At 38.5% G+C, this 21991-nt stretch overlaps 3 protein-coding genes across 7 annotated transcripts; 1 reads left to right on the top strand and 2 right to left on the bottom strand.

Annotated features, from left to right (window-relative positions):
* Nucleotides 1–208: 208 nt before the first annotated feature.
* Nucleotides 209–15532, bottom strand: ldlrap1a (low density lipoprotein receptor adaptor protein 1a). Of its 4 annotated transcripts, none has more exons than XM_081376114.1 (10): nt 15352–15487; nt 7407–7549; nt 7023–7135; nt 6024–6138; nt 4621–4693; nt 4055–4150; nt 3864–3964; nt 3721–3755; nt 1516–1655; nt 209–666 (listed from the first exon to the last, which is right to left on the bottom strand). In XM_081376114.1, the coding sequence occupies exons 1-9, from the start codon at nt 15434–15436 to the stop codon at nt 1526–1528; spliced, it is 891 nt and encodes a 296-aa protein (XP_081232240.1). In that variant the 5' UTR covers nt 15437–15487; the 3' UTR covers nt 209–666; nt 1516–1525. The 4 variants fall into 4 exon arrangements, with proteins under 4 accessions (XP_081232240.1, XP_081232238.1, XP_081232241.1 ...); XM_081376112.1 differs by lacking the exon at nt 209–666 and adding an exon at nt 2234–2278 and having other exon boundaries at nt 967–1655; XM_081376115.1 differs by lacking the exon at nt 209–666 and adding an exon at nt 2247–2278 and having other exon boundaries at nt 967–1655.
* LOC308697052 (uncharacterized protein) lies at nt 14699–19600 on the top strand. 2 transcript variants are annotated; one of them, XM_081376109.1, is made up of 4 exons: nt 14699–14738; nt 16937–17131; nt 17219–17298; nt 18267–19600. In XM_081376109.1, exons 1-4 carry the CDS (start codon nt 14733–14735, stop codon nt 19225–19227), a joined length of 1242 nt encoding a protein of 413 aa, XP_081232235.1. In that variant the 5' UTR covers nt 14699–14732; the 3' UTR covers nt 19228–19600. The 2 variants fall into 2 exon arrangements, with proteins under 2 accessions (XP_081232235.1, XP_081232236.1); XM_081376110.1 differs by lacking the exon at nt 14699–14738 and adding an exon at nt 15315–16076.
* Nucleotides 19513–21641, bottom strand: LOC308697053 (uncharacterized protein). The gene is made up of 2 exons (XM_081376111.1): nt 20945–21641; nt 19513–20540 (listed from the first exon to the last, which is right to left on the bottom strand). Exons 1-2 carry the CDS (start codon nt 21550–21552, stop codon nt 19661–19663), a joined length of 1488 nt encoding a protein of 495 aa, XP_081232237.1. The 5' UTR covers nt 21553–21641; the 3' UTR covers nt 19513–19660.
* Nucleotides 21642–21991: the final 350 nt, after the last annotated feature.

The following is a 21991-nucleotide window of genomic DNA, read 5'->3' as shown; positions in this document are numbered from 1 at the left end:
GAGTGAATGCAAATGAAGTTTGAGGGAAAGTCCTCAGGGGAGAGAATACAGCATGCGTGAGGGGAGAACAACAAGAGGCGAGCCGGCTTTTTGAAGCTCTGAGCCTCCCACACGTTTTTTAGACACGTTTTTGTTGGAGTGCGTGTATGTGCGTCAAGGGTTCTCTGGAGCACTTTGCGTCACACGCTTCAACCCACATGCACACCTGACTCCACACATGTGTGCAACAAATACACACAACCGTAAGCAAGTGAACCGGCTGGGTTCGATTCTATAAGCGGAAGCAAAATGTACAGGAAAACCAATATCTTTCCATTTTTATAGGCCAAACTATCCATTGAGACAAACAAATTCACATGTAGGCTTACTTAAGAAAAGCTTTCTTATGGTTTACAGAAAATGACAATATTATAGGCTATACTATATCGAATTGATACCCAGAGAGCTGGGACTTTCTTGGGATATGATTTACAGGTCTGAGGTTTTTGTAAAACCTCTATCCAATTTATTGCTATCTAGGCCATAATAACTGTCATACATGAGGAGTACAGGGATTTCTCACGCTGATTGTGTTTCGCTAAAGTAAAGATGGCACATCTCTCCGGAGGCATTTCAAACAGACACTGCCGCAGGTGCTCCACATGTGTCGAGTGCATTTCGTGCCATCTGGGACAAATATAGAAAATGTGAAAAATCCACCTAATGCATAAAAACACACAAAGGACTAAAAGGGAGATGAAAAGCCAGAGAAATTTAGAAGGCAATGCTGCCCTCTTCTGGTGACTAAAAACGGTAGGAAAAAAAAGGAGGATAAAACAAAATATGTAATTTTATAGGACCAAATACAAATTTATAACTCTAAAATGTTATAGATAATCACATTTTAATAAATAATAATAATATTCATTATAATAATGAAATACCCATAAGACTAATAAAAAACATTAAACGGCATAAATGCTAACATACTATTAACAGTTTTATTAGACTTTTTAGAGAAATATTAAATGTCCCCTTGGGGTGTAACAATCATACAATCTTGATTAAATAAAAAAAATATACACATGTAAATACTGAAATATGACTCAAAAGATGTTGATGACGTTGTAATGTGAATTTAACGCTGATTTCTGTATCATCATTATAATGAAGAGCATTATGGTGATAAATTAATTTCAAAGCAGCAAACTACAGAGTTAGGCTTTAAAGTAACTCTACAGTGCACCCGAATAGGCATGATGTTATATGTCATATGATACACATGTCTTTTCAAACATGAAAATAATACTGTCTCTGGTATCTACATACAATATTCTGTATACAATTCGATTGATAAAAATAAAGCATGTAAACTCAGGTAAGATATCGGCTTTTTTTTGTTGCAAAAATAGACTCGTCTGCTATTGCTTTGGTGTGATGGACCAGATGATCGGGATGAGAAGGACCAGTGCGCCAACATCTCAACTGAACGCAGATTCCTGCACGAGTTTCCCGGACCTTCTTTCTCCCACATACCTATCTGTGCTCAGAGGCTGGAGAGCTCATCGGCGTTTGGTGCGTTTCCATTGGTCTTGTCCCATTCGGTCTCAGAGTTCCAGTCCTGAGGCATCACCCCAATGTCCAGGACCTGGGGGTTAGTACGAGACTCAGCGAGTCTGTGGGGAAAGAGACAGAAGAATGCAAATAAAAAAAAACTGAAACTCTACAGTGATGCAAATGAACAGTATATCAGCAGGTTTGATTAACATATGGGCAATTCCATGCAAATGTCAACCTTACCATGGAAAAAATAAATAAAACCCGATTTAGTCACATCCATAATGCTGAAATTGCCCACATGTGCCTAAGGTTTCGTTAAAAGCCACGTTTGGTTGATAACTATGTTATTTACTATGCTTCCTAACAACTGGTATGGTCTCATTTGTAAGGTTAGAAGCCATGCAATACATCAATGTAATGTTCAGGGATAAAAACAAACAGGATGAAAAAGACAAACTGAAAACTAAAAAACATAAAATCTGTCCTGCAAATTGCATTTAAATATGGATCATTGCAGAACCCTGCCGTCAAATTCACAATTAGATCAGTCTGTTAGGTCAGTACCAGGCCAGGACTCTAATTTAGTTGAGTTGATCAGTGAAAGTTGACAGGGTTCTGGAAGACAACAGGGGAGGGGAATGATGTTACAGACTGACAGATATGGCTTGGGTGGACGTTAGGTACAGGACTTGACCTGGACTTGTTACCTGGAGAGTACTCATAGCTATCCAAACTGCAGCTAGGAACAAAGAGAGAGCACAACAATCAAGGGCTTGAGAGCTACAGGATGTTTCTCGGTTCCTAATTCTATTCTGATGAAGGTGGCCATGCATTAATCAGCCAACTTAGCTGAATTGTATTAATCTCGACATTCATTTTTTAGAAGACAAGAGAGGCTTAATACAGTATTAGCAGTATTAAACGCAAGATTTGACTAAATAAGTAAAAAAATAATTTTGATAAATAATATAATTATTAAAAAAAACTGCTAATAACAATAATATTAATTATTATTATATGCAAATTTATTATATAAATTTACTTTATTCAGTTTCCTTTTTCAAATTAAAATGTATGTGCCCAGTTCTACAAACATAATAGGGAATATGTAAATAAAATAAAATTATATGATACATGTGTATATAATAACAATAAATATTATTAACAATATTATTATTATTTTACACATGTAATTTATTTACATAATAATAGGGACTATGTAAATAAAATAAATGTATATAATGCATGTGTATAATAATAATAATAATAAATGATTACTATACACACAGATGTATTAAATACATTTATTTTATTAGAATAGTCCCAATTATTATTATTATTATTATTATTATTATTATTCGTAGTAGTAGTAGTAGTAGTAGTAGTAGTACTAGTATCATCATCATTTTTGTTATTTACATGCATTATATACACATTTATTTTATTTAATTCTAATTCATGTAATCAGTTCTACAAACATAATATATTATTATTATTAAAATTATCATTATTATAAACACATGTATTATATACAGTACATTAAAGTATTTTCTTATTTAAATAAAGTCTTAATTATGCATTGCTACCATTCCAAGTCTGACAAAAGTAGACATGACAAAAAGAAAAGATAAAATATTTATATATATAGAAAACGTTGTTAAACAAACATCCAAGCATTCCATGTTCAGCCTGTCTGAAAATGGAAGAGTTTGTACTCAAAGCACAAATATGCAGGTCAGGTTCGTCATCTATATGCCATCAGAAATAAATCATTGAAGGGCAACTCTACATTTGCAGGGTCAATTATACCCTGCCAAACCACTGGTATAGCTTGGTTCCGTGGAGAATAAACAAATAAAATGAGACAATCTGTCTCATGAGACCTCAGTATGGGAAAACTGCCTTTGCTCAATTGCTCTGGATGATTAATCAAAGCCCAAGAAGTTATGCGGAGCAAACGAAAGGAAATTTCAAATGGTTCCAACAATCTTTAAGAACAAACACAGAGCGATTGTAGTTGGAGATCGTTTTGATGTGCGAGAGGTTATCAGCAAGCTTTTTGCACGCAGCTCCCTTCTCAAGGATCTGTCCTTCCTGTCCCTCACTGAAGAGAGACAAAGGAGATTCAGACGAAACAGAAGCTTGAAAGAGGAGATAAGAACAGCTCTGGGTGCCTCATACCTTGAAAAAGCCTCTTCCAGACCATCATCATTCTCCTAAAAAAAGAGGAGAAAATGATATTCGGATTTTAAGACGACAAGTAAAGATAATGGTCGGCAGTCACTCAGAGAGATAAACACGTTCATAAGTGGGCAAGATCTTACCCATTGGGAGGTGCTGTTGTTGTTGGGTTCGGTGGGGTTGTCCACATTTTCCACAGCAGATGAGTAAACCTCGATGTCCAACAGGTTCTCTGCAGCTACAGCTAAAACAAACAAAACAGACCATTAATGTTGAAGTGTAAAAGGGATAGTTTCTCACAAAAGGAGGCAAAGAGAGTTTGAGGAGTCAGTACCTCCTCCTTTCAGGCTGGTCAGGCTGACCGATCCCTCTGACTGTGAACTGTTGGACGTTTCTCCAGCTGAATCCCATTTCACACCATGCTCTCTCTCTGAGAGCAGAGCAACAGTACATCATGAATAATACTGCTTAAACAAATTAAGTTCATATAAATTCAAACAAATAAATTTCTTTTCTTGGTGCTTTCACTAAGCACTGGTGTCCAAGTTCTTTGCATTCTTACTAAACAAAGTTTCTAAGACTGTGTGACAAGTACAAAATATGCAAGGATTTTTTTGGAAGGTGATGCATTAACTGGCTCCTGTTTTCCAAATACAAAAAAAGTACATCATTTTGTGTGCATCCATCTTTTCTACAACAAGAAAAGGCAACAGATCAATGTTCTGACTGCCATTATCAATCACAACAGAATCAATGCCCTTGAAGACCCTTTCAAGAGTGCAAAATCTGCAAATCCTTCAAAACACGAAGTGACAAATTATTTTCCACTTGTGGCGTATGATTCTCTGCAGTTATACATGAGTTCCATATTGTTTTGAGGAGAGATATGAAACTCTGTACCTTCTTTGGCAACCTCCCAGAACTCGAAGGCCACTCTGAAGGCCTGAGCCACCGTGAGCGTGACCGCCTGGGCCTGAGGGAACACAACAGGACAACAGTGACTCAAATGGGACAGAGAGAGAACAAATGGACAGATCCAACATATAAGCAAGGCGTTTCAATGTCAGTGATCAGTGGTTTGCAAACTGAAGGGAGTTTTAGATCAGTGTAAGAGAATATTATTTTCCTATGTGAATTCAATCAATACCATTGCTAACAGGATTCATTTTGTTAATCTACAGGAGTTTTTCTTACATAACTTTTAATCAGGAAATATACGTTTTGTTTTTGACATACATAATGTGTATGTGTCTGTACATCAATATTTTTATTGCATGTATTGAAAACAGACACTATACCTTATTGTTACTCAATATATGATGCTTCTAGAGAGTGTTAACGGTTTAAGAATGTAAGGGGGCGAACTGAAGGTTTCAAGCCAGTCGCTGCCCAACGGAGGTTATGGCATACATATAAGGGTTAGATTTCATTAAGTATGGAGATGTTGTAAGTTATCTGAGGCACTCAAATGCAATACTTCAGATAACTACAGATCACAGGCCCCTTTCTTCCATCACACTCTTGATAGAAGACTAGTAGAAGATTATATTGCCCATTTTATCTCTTGTTTGTCTCTCTCTCTCTAATGTTTCATGTTATAATCTGCAAATGTTTGTGAATAATGCCTTTCTTTAGTCAAGGTCAGTAGGCCTGGGAAGATTCTAGGGAATCAGATAAAATGTTTCCAATTCAAAAATATTTACCTACGTCAGGTGAGAATATTATGGGATGTTGAGGAAGACCATTCAAATCGTCAAGCTTTTATTTTGTTGGTATACAAATACAGTACATCGTAATATGTACAAATATTGGGTAAAATAGTCAAGGATTATTGTTTTTTTTTATTAATACTTTTCAGTATTGAATGAAAGATTTATAGTTATCACTTTTCGCGGATTGTGTGAAGTCTTGGAAGAACTGTTTTACCAAGCGTGTCGCAGTGCATTCTGGAAGAATACTTTCTCTGAAGAATAAAAACAATCAATGCAAATCAATGCATCTCTGAAATCTCCCAGCTTTCTGAACAACCTTCACATGCAGTGCCTTCAAATGTTACCCATGTAGGAAAAGCTTTTGCATTTAAACCTCACCATCTCAACAGGCATGTTAACATGTTTTTGGATCATTGTGCTATGCTGAGAAGAACAGCATGTCCTTCCAACAGAGAGAAAGTGATCTAGTCAGCCATTCTGAAAAACTGTCCTCCTTCTTCATGCTAAGTTTGACTCCTTTTGTTCCAGTCAGAAGTCTTTGTATTGATGGAAAGATTCACAGCTTTCATAAGGAAAGCATCAAACACTCACCACTTTCCGTTTGGCACAGAGGAACGCGTGGCACTCCAGCGTCTCATTCTGTTGGTTCTGGGAGATGAAAGCAAACACTTTGTCATGCATCTTGTCAGCTGTGCAGTATGATATCCTGGGAGAAAGGGTCACAAACCAGACCAGCGTTAAGGACTTGCAGTCAGGTTTGAGTAAATACAAAATGATGATGAGTTGCAGCAGGCATATGGATATGGAGCAGACACAGACTGCATTGGAATTTCAAGGACTGTTTTTTTTTTTTTTGGTCTAATATTTGATGAAAAATACAGTCAAAACAACAATAATTTTAATATTTTTATAATGAAATTTATTCCTGGGATGGTGAAGCTGAATTTTCAGCATCATTACTCCAGTCTTCAGTGTAACATGTTACTTAATAAATCATTCTAATATGCTGATTTGGTGCTCAAGAAACATTTCTTATTATTATCAATGCTGAAAAAATTTTTTGTTGATTAATATTTTTGTGGAAACCATGAAACTGACATTCAAAAGTTTCCAAAAAAATATTTAGCAGCAAAAAGTGTTCAACATTAATAATAAGAATCATTAATAATTGAGCACCATTTAATAATTGAGCACTAAATCAGCAATAAAGCCTTTCGAATTGAATTGAAAAGTTTGTGTGTGTGTGTGTGTGTGTGTGTGTGTGGATGAGATTTATGGCTACTACTGCTGTTTCCCTGCAGTATGCTGTATTTCACATGTCTCTAGTGAGAAACTCGGAGGTGAGTGTGTGTGTGTGTGTGTGTGTGTGTGTGTGTGTGTGTGTGTGTGTGTGTGTGTGTGTATGGTAAAACACTGGATGGCAGGATAAATCATCTCCACTGTAGGTCAGACACACTCACTTCTGAGAAGAGGAAGCGTGCAGAGACCACTTCTTTCATACTCTAATGTGGTTCAGTGGCACAACAAGTGAATGTTTAACAGGCAGTTGAACGTGAGAGAAGTAGTTGAGCTGAGGTATGTGGAGGTCACCTGTATATGGAAATGTTCTCGATCAGCTGGTTAGACACAATATCGCACAAGATGATTCCCTGAGGAGACACTTTCAGGGCCACTTTAGGCAGTTTCTTCCCACTGGCTTTGGCCTAACAAATGAATATGAAAACATTTTTAATATTGCTGCTTGTCCATAGTCTACGCAATTTGTCCGTGCAGAACTTGATTCTAGGCGGTTCTGTATGATTACTATGGGGTTTCTAAGGTGTTATAAGTGTTTTAGGTTGTTGTTATGCAGCTGCTAGGGTATTCTGGGTGATTGCCAGGGTGTTGCTATGTGGTTGCTTGGCTGTCACAATGGTATTGTGGTCTTTAGATATTCTAATATCTTCAAATCCAAGCTATGACAAATGAACTCACCGTGGCAACAATCCTCTTGACAGCAGCAGCTGAGAGCTCCTCGCCTTTGGGTTGGTCCACCAGAGTCATCCCCAGATGACGAAGGTTAAAGGTCATTCCCTCGAGAAGAGTCTCTCTTGTGTCAGTCCAATTCTCAGGGAGCTCTGCATGAAGAAGAAAAAATACGAACAGAGTGAAGAGTTTGAGGCAACGCTGAATAGCTACAAAAACATTTACACATGTGGGTTAAACCAAGTCAGCACAGATAAACAGTAAACAACTTCAACCAAAGTGCACACAAGAGACTTGCGCTGCAGAGATCATGAACAGTTATGAAATATTAAAGAAGAAAAAACAGTGCATGAGTAAATATTTGTTGGAATCAACCTTTGCTCGAGATATTCCAGGCCAGAAAAACATTTTGGATGCCTCTGTACAACTTTATTCCCAGGGCTAACTGAAAACAGACAAAGACAATCTAAGGCCTGGCAGCTCTAAAGAAATTAAAAGTTCAAGAAATTAAACGTGTCTTTCTTGAACCGGTGTTTTTAGAATAGTGTCTTTTCTCAGCTCATCTTAACTAAAAACACTGTGGGAGAACTTGACAAGGCCTGCACAAAGCACAGCTTGAACCCCTACTGAACTCTTCTGGAATAAAACAATTGAGTTAGGTTGACTACTAATATATGCATTGTATTAGTTTAGTAGTGGTATTTTTAGACAATAAATTGTAATTTTGCAATTGCAGCATTGGTTCTTTGCTTTCAAGCTTGCGTTTTGTATACTCAGTTAGTTAATGCCAAGAAGAAAAAAACCCAATGTTAATATATAAAATGCAAATGTGATTACAGCACCTGTGAAACTCCAACACTCCTGCCTTCACAATCACAATCTGCATAAATTCCTAATATGATTACAACACACATTAAGCTGTTTCGGCTATCCATTAACGCAGATGCACACAAATAAACGCCCATTATTATGACCGCCGCTAGCGTAGCTAGTTATGACCGCCGCTATGAAGCGGTCATATAGGGATTGTCAAAGTTTTTTTTTTTTTTTTTTTTTTTTTTCATCACCTTACTGAATTTTTCGTCAACGATACCAGGGACACCGAAGCACCGGGGAACATGAAATTTGGTGGGCATGTAGCCCCACTAGACTTCTAAGGAAAAATTTCGTTTGGTCCCCGGGGGCCACTCCCCCCCCGCGCTGGGCCCCCCCAAACCCCCAAAAAAATGCAGTTTTTCCTAAATAACTACCTGAACCGTGGCACCGAGGATGAAGAAATTTTTATGGTATGTTGGTCTACTAGACTTTTACGGAAAAATTTCGTTTGGTCCCCGGGGGCCACTTCCCCCCCCGCGCTGGGGCCCCCGTAAATTTTTCGTCAACGATACCAGGGACACCGAAGCACTGGGGAACATGAAATTTGGTGGGCATGTAGCCCCACTAGACTTCTAAGGAAAAATTTTGTTTGGTCCCCGGGGGCCACTCCCCCCCTGCGCTGGGCCCCCCCAAACCAAAAAAAAAACGCAGTTTTTCCTAAATAACTACCTGAACCGTGGCACCGAGGATGAAGAAATTTTTATGGTATGTTGGTCTACTAGACTTTTACGGAAAAATTTCGTTTGGTCCCCGGGGGCCACTCCCCCCCCCCGCGCTGGGCCCCCCCAAAACCAAAAAAATTCAGTTTTTCCTAAATAACTACCTGAACCGTGGCACCGAGGATGAAGAAATTTTTATGGTATGTTGGTCTACTAGACTTTTACGGAAAAATTTCGTTTGGTCCCTGGGGGCCACTCCCCCCCCGCGCTGGGCCCCCCCAAACCCAAAAAAATGCAGTTTTTCCTAAATAACTACCTGAACCGTGGCACCGAGGATGAAGAAATTTTTATGGTATGTTGCTCTTAAGGGCCCACATCAACCTAGCCCATAATCACTCATTTGTGATTTGCGCCCCTCCCATAAAAAATGAAAATACCTCCTCTGGGGGTATCCTCTGCTAAGTTTTGTAGAATTTCATCCATGGGGGGGTATAAAATAAATTCATTTATGTGCACATTTAGTGACTGTTCACTCATCGGCCTGTAGATGGTGCTGTTGAGCGAAGGGTTGCTGGTTTAGGATGATACTGTCACACACACACATGCAGGAATACAAACAAACGCAAGCATGCACACACACTGACATCCACACGCACAGACACACACCCATACACACACATACAAATCCACATGCACAGACACACACACACAAACACACACGCGCACACATGTACGCACACATACATACACGCACAGACACACACACACACACACACACACACACACAGACACACACATACACAGACATACACAAACACACACAGACATGCACATACTATTACTTTTTTTAGGTATATACATAAACACGCAATACAGCCAAATTACTCCACGTCATTTATTTTTGTGGAAAGCCAGTGCAGGCCTGAGCGGCGGTCATATTTTGTACCGCGATGCGGTACATCTAGTTTCTGTTGAGAGAACTCACATGTTTGGCTCAAGTAACACTACCTGTGCCTCACCTGATTGCTTTTGGCAGTGGAGCTATAACATTTAAATTTCAGAAAATCCCCATAGATAAATTATAGGAATTACAACACAAAGGCACCAAGCTATTTTTCATTTAGTCAGATTTGTTCAACACAGTCCCACAAAATTCACCTTATTGTGTTATTTTTCTATATGTTCCTAATAAATTGCATAATCCACCTAGACTATATGTTATATATAAAACATATTAAATAGCATTATATTTATACTGAAGTAAGGAAAAGGCCATTCCTGTATCTCATTTACTTTGGTCTGAACAAGCCACTGGTCTGCTAAACACTTAACCATTAAGCAGGCGTATGACCCATTCAACGAATCATACATATATTTACAGGAATCACAATCACAGGAAACAGTGAATCATAGTCTCAGAAAGTTATTGTTAATTCTTGCGTACAGCTAACAGAAAACAAAGATGACTAAAGAATGTCATGACAAGGGCAAAATTCAGCTCTAATGTGGCATTTCACTTATAAACAAAACCAGCCACACCAAGGATGATCCAACCATTACAAAGAAACTGAAAGGCTGACAAATGATTTAAAGACACAACAGAATCTATCTATTTCATTACTTTGCCCACAGCTCCTGAAATAACATATCATGCTGAAATTATTGATGATGCCCTACAACCCCGGCATAAAAACCAGGGTAATTCATAGACATGGAGAAATGGAAAAGGGCGTAATAATACAGCCCTAGTGACATACTGATTAGTGACACACCCAAGAGCCCTTAATCACAGGGGGGAAACACTACTTGTCTTAACCATATTCCTGGAGAAACATCCAAGGGTGGAGCGACCCAAACCACTGGTTGTCAAAACTTAACTGGCTTTTTGGGCCAGATATGATTACGGTGCAAAATTGTGGTTTTTTTTTTTTTCTGACTAGAAGTCATGGTAAGGTTAGGAGTTATTTCAATCTCGGTCAGATAGAGAGGAAAGAATGTCCTTTGCTTATTTTTCAAAATGGACAAATAAACAGCACTCTTAAGAAACAGGATATCATTCTTGCTTAAAGAGACAAATGGAGATCAAAGTAGATGACCCCAGTGATAGGAACATGTTCATGAGAACATTGAGATGACAGATTTATCATATGTATTCTTCTAGTGTGAATTGCAAACAACTAAACTGACCATATCAAACTTCGATGGGATAATGATGGCTTTGTGAAAAAAAAGCACATTTAAAAATTAAGGCTCCCTAATAACAAGTCTGAACTCATGCTTCTACATCCACATGACTCCTCGTGAAACATGAAAGGTTAATATCTAATGCTTTTATCAAATGGACTGCCTGGAAAAGCCTCAACAGCTGCTGGACGTCTCCCTCACGCTCTGCCTCCCTTTTTAGTATGTGGCAGGGCACCGACGAACACCAAAGATCCAGAGGCACGGGCGATAAATCTCACCACTATAAAACACCATAAAAACTTCTTATAGATGGGTTTCTCCATTACAATGCAGCGATGTTTGCTGCAAGCTGTGCACTTTCTCTGTTGAGGCACATGACTTTGGAGCAGCAGGAAGGACATTTTTGATCACTCTGATGAGAAATGATCATAGGAGATAGCTGAATGTGAAGTTCAAGAGGAAGGAAAGTAATTATAAACTATAACAAGGTGAATCATTCTGAAATCTACCCTTTAAAAGTTGATAAGACCATTCATTTTGCAATCCTAACTGTGCATATAATTATATGGCTACTTTCATTTGATCATCTGCATTTGTGACCCTATAAGTCGCACGGGTATATTTGTGGCAATAGCCAACAATACATTGTAGGGCTCAGAATTATTTATTTTTCTTTTATGCCAAAAATCTTTAGGATATATTAAGTAAAGATCATGTTCCATGAAGATATTTGAAAAATTTCCTACTGTAAATATATAAAACATTTATTTTTGTGAGTGAATGCAGCACAATCCAAACAGAAATTGACAACTTTAAAGGCGATTTTCTCAATGGTTTGATTTTTTTGCACCCTCAGATTCCAGATTTTCAATAGTTGTATCTCAGCCAAATATTGTCCTATCCTAACAAACCATACATCAATGAAAAGCTTATTTATTCAGATTTCATATGATGTATAAATCTCAATTTCAAAAAAAAAAATACCCATGTGACTGGTTTTGTGGTCCAGGGTCACATTTAGCATTAGCATTAAATTTCTGAATATCAAATTTGTTAAAAAATACATTAAGATGCAATTCACACATACAATGAATTTAATACACCCCTTCTTTAATTAGCCTACCATGTTTGTGTTAAATATTGATAGCATTAAACAATGAAAGAATCAACATGAATACAAAGCGCAAACACTCTTTGTCATTGATTTCTAACCTCAACCCTATCTGTGAGACCCATTTATAGGTTGTGACCAACAAGATTAAAACCACTTGTTTAAAGAGGGAACATACACAAACCAACTAGCAAAATGTACAAGCGCAACCAAGTCAAATAAAAACAAAAAAAGATCTTTGTTTGGATTCCAACAAAAAGGGAGGAAATGAGGTGAAGTCTGTATTGGAGCTAAAAGTAGGTCAGAAGATCAACAAAAGAATGTTAAACACACAAATGCGTCTTATTCTCAATCACTCAGCCGTCGAGAGAACAACCTATAAACACTGGTAACTTGTTGATGTTGGAAACTTTTACCATTCTGGCAAAGCCTGAGCCTTTCAGTTTCACTGTGACTGAATTGTGACCAAACACAATCATAAGCGTGTACTTGCAGACTTCTTGCATTCCAGGTCATGAAGATAAGCAGCTCTCAGCCAACAAACAGAGCCGCTTTTGTGGAGTCAAGACAGAATTAAAGGGGAAATGAAAATGCACAGCAAACTTTCTAATACCACTAAAGAAAAAAAGAGAAAAAAAAAAAGTTGCACTTGTTAAGACCAAGCCAGCCCACTTTACCTGCTTTCAAAGCTTAGTTCTGAGATTGTCCACAACAACTTTGAAGAAGTCTTTCTTTGTTGAAACAAACGTGCTTTAGAATGTCTTGGATATACCAGCAAACAAGTACACACTTGTAGTCCAGGATGGATGCCAAAGAGAAAGAAAATGATTTCAGATGCAGACAAAAATCTGGCTTTGCATTGTTTATTTCACAAAACCATTGTTGCCAACTTCTCATATAAGGTCACTTGTAAATTAACCCTCAAAAACCCACTGTATCAAAACTGCAACACCGGTTTAAATCAAGAAAATGACTGTTATTTTTCCCTAACTGCAGGAACAATTCTGACTACACTTTTGGCAACAAACAAATGGCCATTTCGACTGCCACAGCTTTATAAAGTCACACAACTAAGTCACTGTTTACTCACACCATTGCTCAGTGTTTTGGATTATATTTAGCAAATTTAGCCTAAGTATTTTAAGTACTTGACCTTTGAGTCTATGACCTTGTTTTTTTTTCCCCTTAAAAACATGTTCAGTGATTGATAAGTGATTATATGTCTCAAAAATATCAACCTAAATACACAACAATTCAAAAGTTTGGGTCAGTAATACTTTTATTTAGCAAAGGATGCAATTAATTGATCAAAAGTGACACTAAAGACATTTAAATGTTACAAAAGATTTCCATTATAATTGAAAACTGGACCAAATGCAATGATTGGACGAACATTTTATGGTCCTACGCCTGCCACAGATGATATATCTATATATAGATCTATATCTATCTATCTATATATATATCTCTGTCTCTATCTATCTATCTATCTATCTATCTATCTATCTATCTATCTATCTATCTATCTATCTATCTATCTATCTATCTATCTCTCTCTCTCTCTCTCTCTCTCTCTCTCTCTCTCTCTCTCTCTCTCTCTCTCTCTCTCTCTCTCTCTCTCTCTCTCTCTCTCTCTCTCTCTCTCTCTCTCTCTCTCTCTCTCTCTCTCTCTCTCTCTCTCTCTCTCTCTCTCTCTCTCTCTCTCTCTCTCTCTCTCTCTCTCTCTCTCTCTCTCTCTCTCTCTCTCTCTCTCTCTCTATATATATATATATATATATATATATATATATATATATATATATATATATAAAAACTTAACTTAGTGACTGCTATTAGATGTGAAGAGACTTTCAACTAGCATAACAAAAAAAGAAATTCTGGAACAAATCACCTACCCTGCCTTTTAAGGTTAACATTAACGTTTTATTCACACAATGAAGCCACACAGATTAATATTACAAATGATTTTCAATGTATTCTAATTAAACTTTAACGCCAGTCAGAGGAGCGCTCTGAGAAGAACACACTCAAAATTCATTTTTTTTGGCTGGAAGATTTATAAAGGTCAAAGCAACTGCACTGTGCTTTTTCATTATGTATAACAGGAGGTCAGTGAGGTGTAGAAAAATCTCAGGATCTTTACAAAGTGTCAGAAGGCTGCTCTGAGATGAACATCCACATTCCAGCCTCCTGGTCTAAGAGAGTATGTCCTTGCATAGTGAATTATTAAGGGAAAGTTCACCCAAAAATGAAAATTGTCATCATTTATTTACTCACCCTCAAGTTGTTCCAAACATGTATTAGTTTTATTCTTCTGTTGAACACAAAAGAAGATATTTTAAAGAACGTAGTAACCAGACAAGACAGGCACCCATTGACTCCCATAGTAGGAAAAAAATAAAATACTATGGAAGTCAATGGGTGCCTGTCTGGTTAACAACATTCTTTAAAATATCTTATTTCATGTTCAACAGAAGAAAGAAACTCGTACAGGTCTGGAACAACATGAGGGTGAGTAAATGGCACAATTTTCATTTTTGGTTAACCAAAACATTTTTGGTTTTACAGTGGTGATATTGTGCAACCCCGCAAATATTCACCCCAAAACAAAGTATGCTTCAAAGTGGCTCGCTAAAATAAATGTGTGGGTTTATGAGGGCTAATGAAAAACATGCTAATCGTATTGTGTGACAGGCAAAAGCCATGTCTCAAAATCTAGACAGCGTATTTGGGCATTACAGCTGTATAGATAGATAGGTAACTTAGCTCAACAGGTTTTGAGACAAGGTCAACCATTAATAAACCCCAAAACTTCTAGTTTCGAATGAAAATTGTGAATCTCGTCGACAGCTGTAAAAATGCGTCTGTGTCGTTCATTAAACAAATTTGCACAGAATATTTAATCATATTGAAGATCCAATAATAAATAAATAAATAAATAAAAAAACACACAAACATTTTACCCACAAATAAAGATTCACAACTACTAGGCAAACTGCACCTTTTGATTGCATTACTAAACATGATTTGCACACTATTGACAAATCAAGTTCAGATGCTAACGGATGGACAACACAAGTGACGCGCGTAAACAAAAAGTCTCGCTGTTGTCACGAATACTCACTTTGGTGTTTGCCTGAGCTCCAGGACTGTTTGGTCAGGCTGGGACTCCGAATAAAAGCCCTTCTGGCAGATTTCAGCACATCCATGACGAGGTTTTCAAGCGGAGAAGCGTCTTCAGGTGCTGCTGTTGGCCATGAACGTCTTCTCACTCTCAACTTTGTTGTTGCCGTTTCGATGCCGACATCTGTGGGAATACTTGAGTCCTCGCGTCTCCTGGGCGGTGTTTCATCCGTCAATCAAAATGACGTTCGAATTACGCGGCGCCCAGATTCTGTTTCCATGGAAACGGAATTAAACAATCCATTCGAAGCCTTTGGTTGTGTGCGTTTTAAATGGCTGGGTCCGAAAACCAGACAGTGGCTTTTATGAAGGAACCGCGTATATATACGGCTTAATGTCTTCATACCTACCTCCCTATAATGCTTGACGATAAATCAACATTCATAAGGTTTAGTGCTAGGTGTCTCGCAGAATAGGCTACGTGCACGTAACCAAGGAGTTCTACTTCCGCCGCCTTGAGTGTGCGGTCGACCATTTCCGGTTCGCAGCGAGACGGCAGGTTTTGATTGCGAAAGATGGCATATTTCACTCGTTGTTTACAAGGCCTCCCGAAAATTGATGTGAACGATGTCCACAGGATTGTTGACCACTCTTCACCTGCACCCGGTTGCAAGCGTGTAAAAGGATTTCGATTGTACATATCAAGTTACATCCACAACTTTGAAGGTGAGTAGCGATAACAGTTACCTCAGCTGTTAGCGGCTAGATCAGCTGTTAGCGTTAGACATTGACTAGCTAGCAGCCAAGTATTTTAACTCGCATTAAATCATGTCAATATTACAACATACTTTATTAGTGTTATTAAATACCTTGTAATGTTAATATGATTATCAACTGGTTGTGTGTATTTTTCATTTGGTTTTGTATTTCCTCTCACTCAGTGTCCAAGAAAGATCCAGTGACAGGAGTAGTGTGTGTGAGGGCGTTATGTCATCCGTCAATGGACAGATCTAAACCACCTCACAGTTTAAGTGTAGGATAAGTGTAGTGTTAAGATGGTTACCCATGTTCCTGGGTTAATCGTGTTCTTTTGTTTCTTTTCTCTAGGTTAACCATGTTCATTTGGTTGACCATGTCCCCCATTCACGTCAAAAACGACCAGTGTACGCTTAGTTACTACTATGTTTTCACTAACAGCAATCAGTGTTGTAGTAGCAATGTAGTGGTGTAGGGGTAGTATAGTTTGTTTTTCCAGGTATGCTGAACATCCCATGTGAAAGGTGAAACACATAAGATAGGTATAGAAGTGTATGTAAATCTGCTAAGTCTAATGAGCTATACTGTAATCTTGGTACTTTTTAAGTGGGGATTCTGATTGTACCTGCAAATTAAACTGCTCCACTGACCACATTAAAAGAAAAAGATTAATCCCTTTACTAACAGTGTTTACAAGTAAAAAGTTAAGTTTTTACTAGCTAACAGTGTACAAAAATAAATAGTAGCTTACTTGAGTATTCCATATAAATATATGACAAATCAGTTATACTACTCCTGTTTAAATATATTTTTTAAACATCTTGTTACAGGTGGGGCTGAAGGACTCAATCCCTGTTGAGCTGGCCCATCACAGCTGTACATGTGTAGCTGGATCAGTGCTCTGTAACCATTGTGTGGCTCTACTTTTCCAGTCTGCACATTATTCTCAGCTAGACATTCCAGTTGTTCCACCAGTGCTGAGCTGTACGGAGAGTGAACAACAGTGGCACAAGCCAAGAACCCTGGCAAGTCTTGGAATAATGTAACAATAATTTCAATACTACATCTACACATCACATACGCTCATCGCTGCTTATGGCCTATATTCACAGGGTGTTAAACCAGGTCCCGTCGAGAAGATGGCTGTGCTGTCTGCCAAACCAAAGCAGAGGACCATGGCCGAGGGAGTAAGGTGAGAATTTGGCTAGTAGTTAGTAATCTATTAATTAATTTGTTAGGCCTACTTTTCTCAATCAAATCAAGAAAGCTGTAGTTTTGTTACTTGTCGTCATTAAAGGAGAAGTTCACTTTTAAAATGAAAATTCTGTCATCATATACTCACCATCATGTTGTTTCAAACATGTATGAATTTCTTTCTTCTGCTGAACAGAAAGGAAGATCTTTAGAAGATTATCAGTAACCAGACAGTTTTTGGTACCATTGACTTCCATAGTATTTATTTTTCCTACTATAGAAGTCAATGGGACCCAAAAACTGTCTGGTTACTGACATTCTTCTAAATATATTCCTTTGTGTTCAGCAGAAGAAAGAAATTCATACATGTTTGAAACAACATGAGGGTGAGTATATGATGACAGAATTTTCATTTTAAAAGTGATCTTCTCCTTTAAGTGATTAGTGGTGGAACGGTACACAGTAGTCATGGTTCGATTCATACCTCGGTTCAGACATCACGGTTTGGTACGAGTTCGGTACAATGGAGGAAAAGCAAAAAAAAAAAGAAGTTTTATTAATAAAGTAAAGGCATAGAACCAGTTTATCTGTAGTCCACTGACAAAAGTTTTATATAATGAGTTTATTAATTAAATTAATAAAAAGACAAAAAGACCTTGAGATATGTTTAATTGTACCTGAATGAATTGAAAATGAATTTGCTACATTTGACTAATATATTTGTTTTCCTAAAAATTTAAAATTACATTTTAATTAACAGTAACTTAAACATTTTGCATTTTGAATGATGTCAAAATGATGGAGTACATTTTTATTATTTATTTATTTTTATACCGTGTATTCTCTGTGTAATTTTAAGCACCGAAGCGTGACTTCTGTACCGTTTCAGTAAACTACGAATACATGTACCGTTCCACCCCTAGAAGTGATATATCTTACTGGTGTTTCTCAATTTGTTTCAAATAGGTCCACACTGTACAAAGCCATCAGTGGAGAGTTGCTGGACCTGTCCATTCTCAGAGTGTCAGAGATCTACAAAGAGTTCACCCCTGTTTCTGCACCAACCATTTGTACAATGGGTATCACCTGTGAGGTGCCACTAGTGGACTCTGCACTCGGTTTGGTACAAGCAGGCAGTCCCCTGTCATACCAACAACCCAAGGCAAGAAGTCGCCCTTTTCCTCACCATGACGCTCCACCACGCCCAGATTTGCCATTGGCTGGCTGCAGACTGGAGACATCATGCAGTATGTTCGTTTTCACTGAGCATCAACAGCTGCACTTCAAGTCACTTGAGGTTACCTGGGAGATGGCTAACAAAATAGAGGATGCAACTAGAAGTCAAAGTTCATCAGCAGACTGGCATAGACTGAGAAAACCTAGACTCACTTCCTCACATTTTGGGGAAATATGCCATGCTAAACCATGCACCTTAGATAAGATGGCAGACCGGCTGCTCAAAGGGGTCCGTCAGACAGCAGCAATGAAGAGGGGTCTCGAAATGGAAGCTGATGCCATCAAAGAGTACTGCAAGCTCAAGAGGGTGAACTACTACCCTTGTGGCTTCATAATACACCCTGACACTCCATGGCTAGGTACATCCCCAGATGGGGTTGTCTTTGACCCAACAGAAAGTACTGAATTCGGCCTTGTGGAAATAAAATGTCCAAACATTAAGAGCTATGTGGATTATCCACATCTGAAAATGAAAGACGGCAACTTGGAATTGAAGCAGGGTCATGGTTACTACTGGCAGGTGCAGGGTCAGCTACTCCTAACAGGGATGGAGTGGTGCGATTTTGTGGTGTTTGCGGAGGAAGACACCCTGATTCAAAGAATATACCGGGACAATGGTGTGATGCAAAAAATAAGAGAGAGAGCAGACTTCTTTTTTTTCTACACATACCTACATGCATATCTGCAGTAATAAAATGAATTATCAGTAAACAATAACTGTCTTTGTTCTTGTTGATATCTCATTATAGTGTGAGGCCTTCAAGTGGGTTGTTTTAAGTTAATTTAAATTTGTCAAGTTACTAATCAGAAAATATGTGCTAAACAGTGTTGTAACACAGGATTGACCACTTGCCTTAAAGTGTACACAGCAAAGGTGAACCCACACCAATGTATTGCTAGAAGTTAAACTAATATTCAATGAGTCAGGCCCACTTTGGGGGAAATTAAACAACACAAAGAGAGACCAAGTTAATATAGATTTCAAATAAATAATTTATTAATTAAAAAAAGTCAGTAAATGTAAGCTAAAACTAAATTGTGGTGTGAATCAGTATATTGTTTGTAAAAAAAAAAAAAAAAAAAGGAAAATGAGGAAGAGCAGCAGCCAGCCATGAAGCAAACATTCAGATTTCTACCTGGCTCTTATGTTCTCTCCAGTCTTTGACCAGAGGTCCATTTTGGTAGTTGCACAAGATACAAGCTACAGTGAAAAGTTGGTTAATGCTCCCTGAAATAGACAAAGGGATTACCGTGTCAAAAAGTTTGTTCTCCTTAACCCGCCTGATCAGCCTTTCAACATGAACTCGCAGCCGCGCGATTGACTGTGTCTCCAGGACGTCCTGTGCTGCCATTTGTTCCTTGTTGGAGCGGAAGGCAGGCCTGTGAAGTCTTCCTGGCACAAGGTTGTCCACCCTAAAGCCCTTGTCCACCATCACAGCCATGTCAGGGGACAGGAGAGGTATGATGCCAGACATTCTGAAGAGCTCACGGTCACTGATAGAGCCCCCATAGAGAGCAGAAACAAATGTCAGAGGACCATGTGGTGCCATGCCAATCATGGCCTTGAAGGTACAGTGTGATTTGTAGTGCGAGTACACCTCACTCTGTAGCACAAGTGAGGATGGAGTTTGACACCGCAGTTCTGTGCAGTCAACAATGACCTGAGTGTCTGCATATTCCTTGAACTCAGGAGGTAGGCTGGCTGTGATTTCTTCAGGTGTCATCCAGATACACACAGCTCCCAGTACACAGTAAAGAAAGTTGGCCCAGGTTGTGATGATCCTGCCGGCTGTTGTCCGATGGATGTTAAATCGGTGGCCAAGCTCTCTCTGTGTGCATCCGGTTGATAGATAATTTAGAAAAAGAAATAACTCATCTATGGGCAGCAACTTAGTTGATCTGCTCGATGTTGTCTTCTCTGCCACACTTGTCACACGGATCATCCTTGATGTTGCTGGTTCGATGAGCCTCCAGAATGCCATCAGGTGGTCATAAGAATGGAATCTTTTAAACAAAAAACACAAAAATAACATTGCTGTTAGTCATGGTAGTCTAATTTAGTTACACATGATCAATTATCTTAATTTTTATTCACTACATTTATTTTATATGAAGAAAAGACAATGAAAGGTTGTGTTGAGTAATGTAGGTAGCACACGTTTTGGCCTGATCTCATTATGTTAGTCATAAATTACATTACTTTTACTTTTGATATTTGATGTACACTTGAAGGAAAATACTCTTCCTCTTGTAAGGTGGACTTTTAGTGGAGCAACATTTTACATGTGTAGTAGCCCATCTTTACTTTCACTAAAGTGCATGACTTGTGTGATTTTTTTTTTCCATCACTGTTAATATGGTACAAGATATCAGCTTCCTGCAATTCAAAACACTTAATTATGACTCACCTGGTATAAAATCGGATGTCCTCGTCCGATCCTGCAAAGCGCTTCAGTCCTAAACAACTCCGCAGCTGGAGAGCCTGAATTTGTAGTTCGAGCTCCTTTACTTTCTGGCGAAGTGTATCGTTTTCCTCAGCTAACTGATCTGCGACCATTGCTGTGGTAGGAGTAATACAGTAATCATGATCTGGTGCCAGGGTAGCCAGCTCCATCTCTTCTTCTGAGTCGATGTAATGGACAGGAGGAGGGCTATCCGCTCTGGGTCTCCGCTCCCACACGCTCGCCCTCGGTACCGGTATTTGAAAATTATTCCAGGAAAAAAGAGCAGGAATGGCCCCTTTCTTCAACCTTCTCAATTTTCCCGGGTTGTTTACAAAATCGACCTTTTGGAAATGCCTGCTGCAAACACGACTCGTCTTGCTTGGGGTGAAGTCGTCCCGCCGTACTCTTACCATCCATTCGGCTCTCACCAACACATCCACTGGAAAGCTATGAAAGCTTACAGTACTGTTGTACCTGGACGAATTCGCACACAGGGGTACACAACAATGGAGTGCGGTCTTTTTCACGCGTTGAAACGCCAACCGCCTCTCTTTTACCCGAAATCCGCTCATGTTGAAACTTTGTCTAACTTATGTCTACTCAAAACTAGCGACTCCGGAAAATCTCCACGACGAAAACAACAACACCACCTACCGGAAGTAGTCGACCGCACACTCAAAACACGGAAGTTAACCGGAAGTTCTATTGTGCACGTAGCCTATAGCAAGACACACATGAAAAACAAGTGACACGAAGATCTATTGATTTCATCTTTGTCTCCCTCGTGTGGATATAGGAGAAATCGTCCTCTATTGAGACTCGGTCAATTATCATCTTCCACTATGGTAATAAAACGTTATTTTAAGTCAAATATTCCGTGGGTGAGCATTTTTGCTTGAATGTTCACCACTGTCCAAAACAATTCGAAGTTCCCTTCATAAAATACATCCGTCAGTATTTCTGGTATTTATGACAAATCTTGAAAAAAAAAAAAACAACAACAACACACGA

This window comes from Scardinius erythrophthalmus (assembly GCF_964197995.2).
Source record: "Scardinius erythrophthalmus genome assembly, chromosome: 10".
Taxonomy (NCBI): domain Eukaryota; kingdom Metazoa; phylum Chordata; class Actinopteri; order Cypriniformes; family Leuciscidae; genus Scardinius; species Scardinius erythrophthalmus.
The sequence above is the reverse complement of the archived record's forward strand: the minus strand, read 5'-3'. Positions and strand labels throughout refer to the sequence as shown.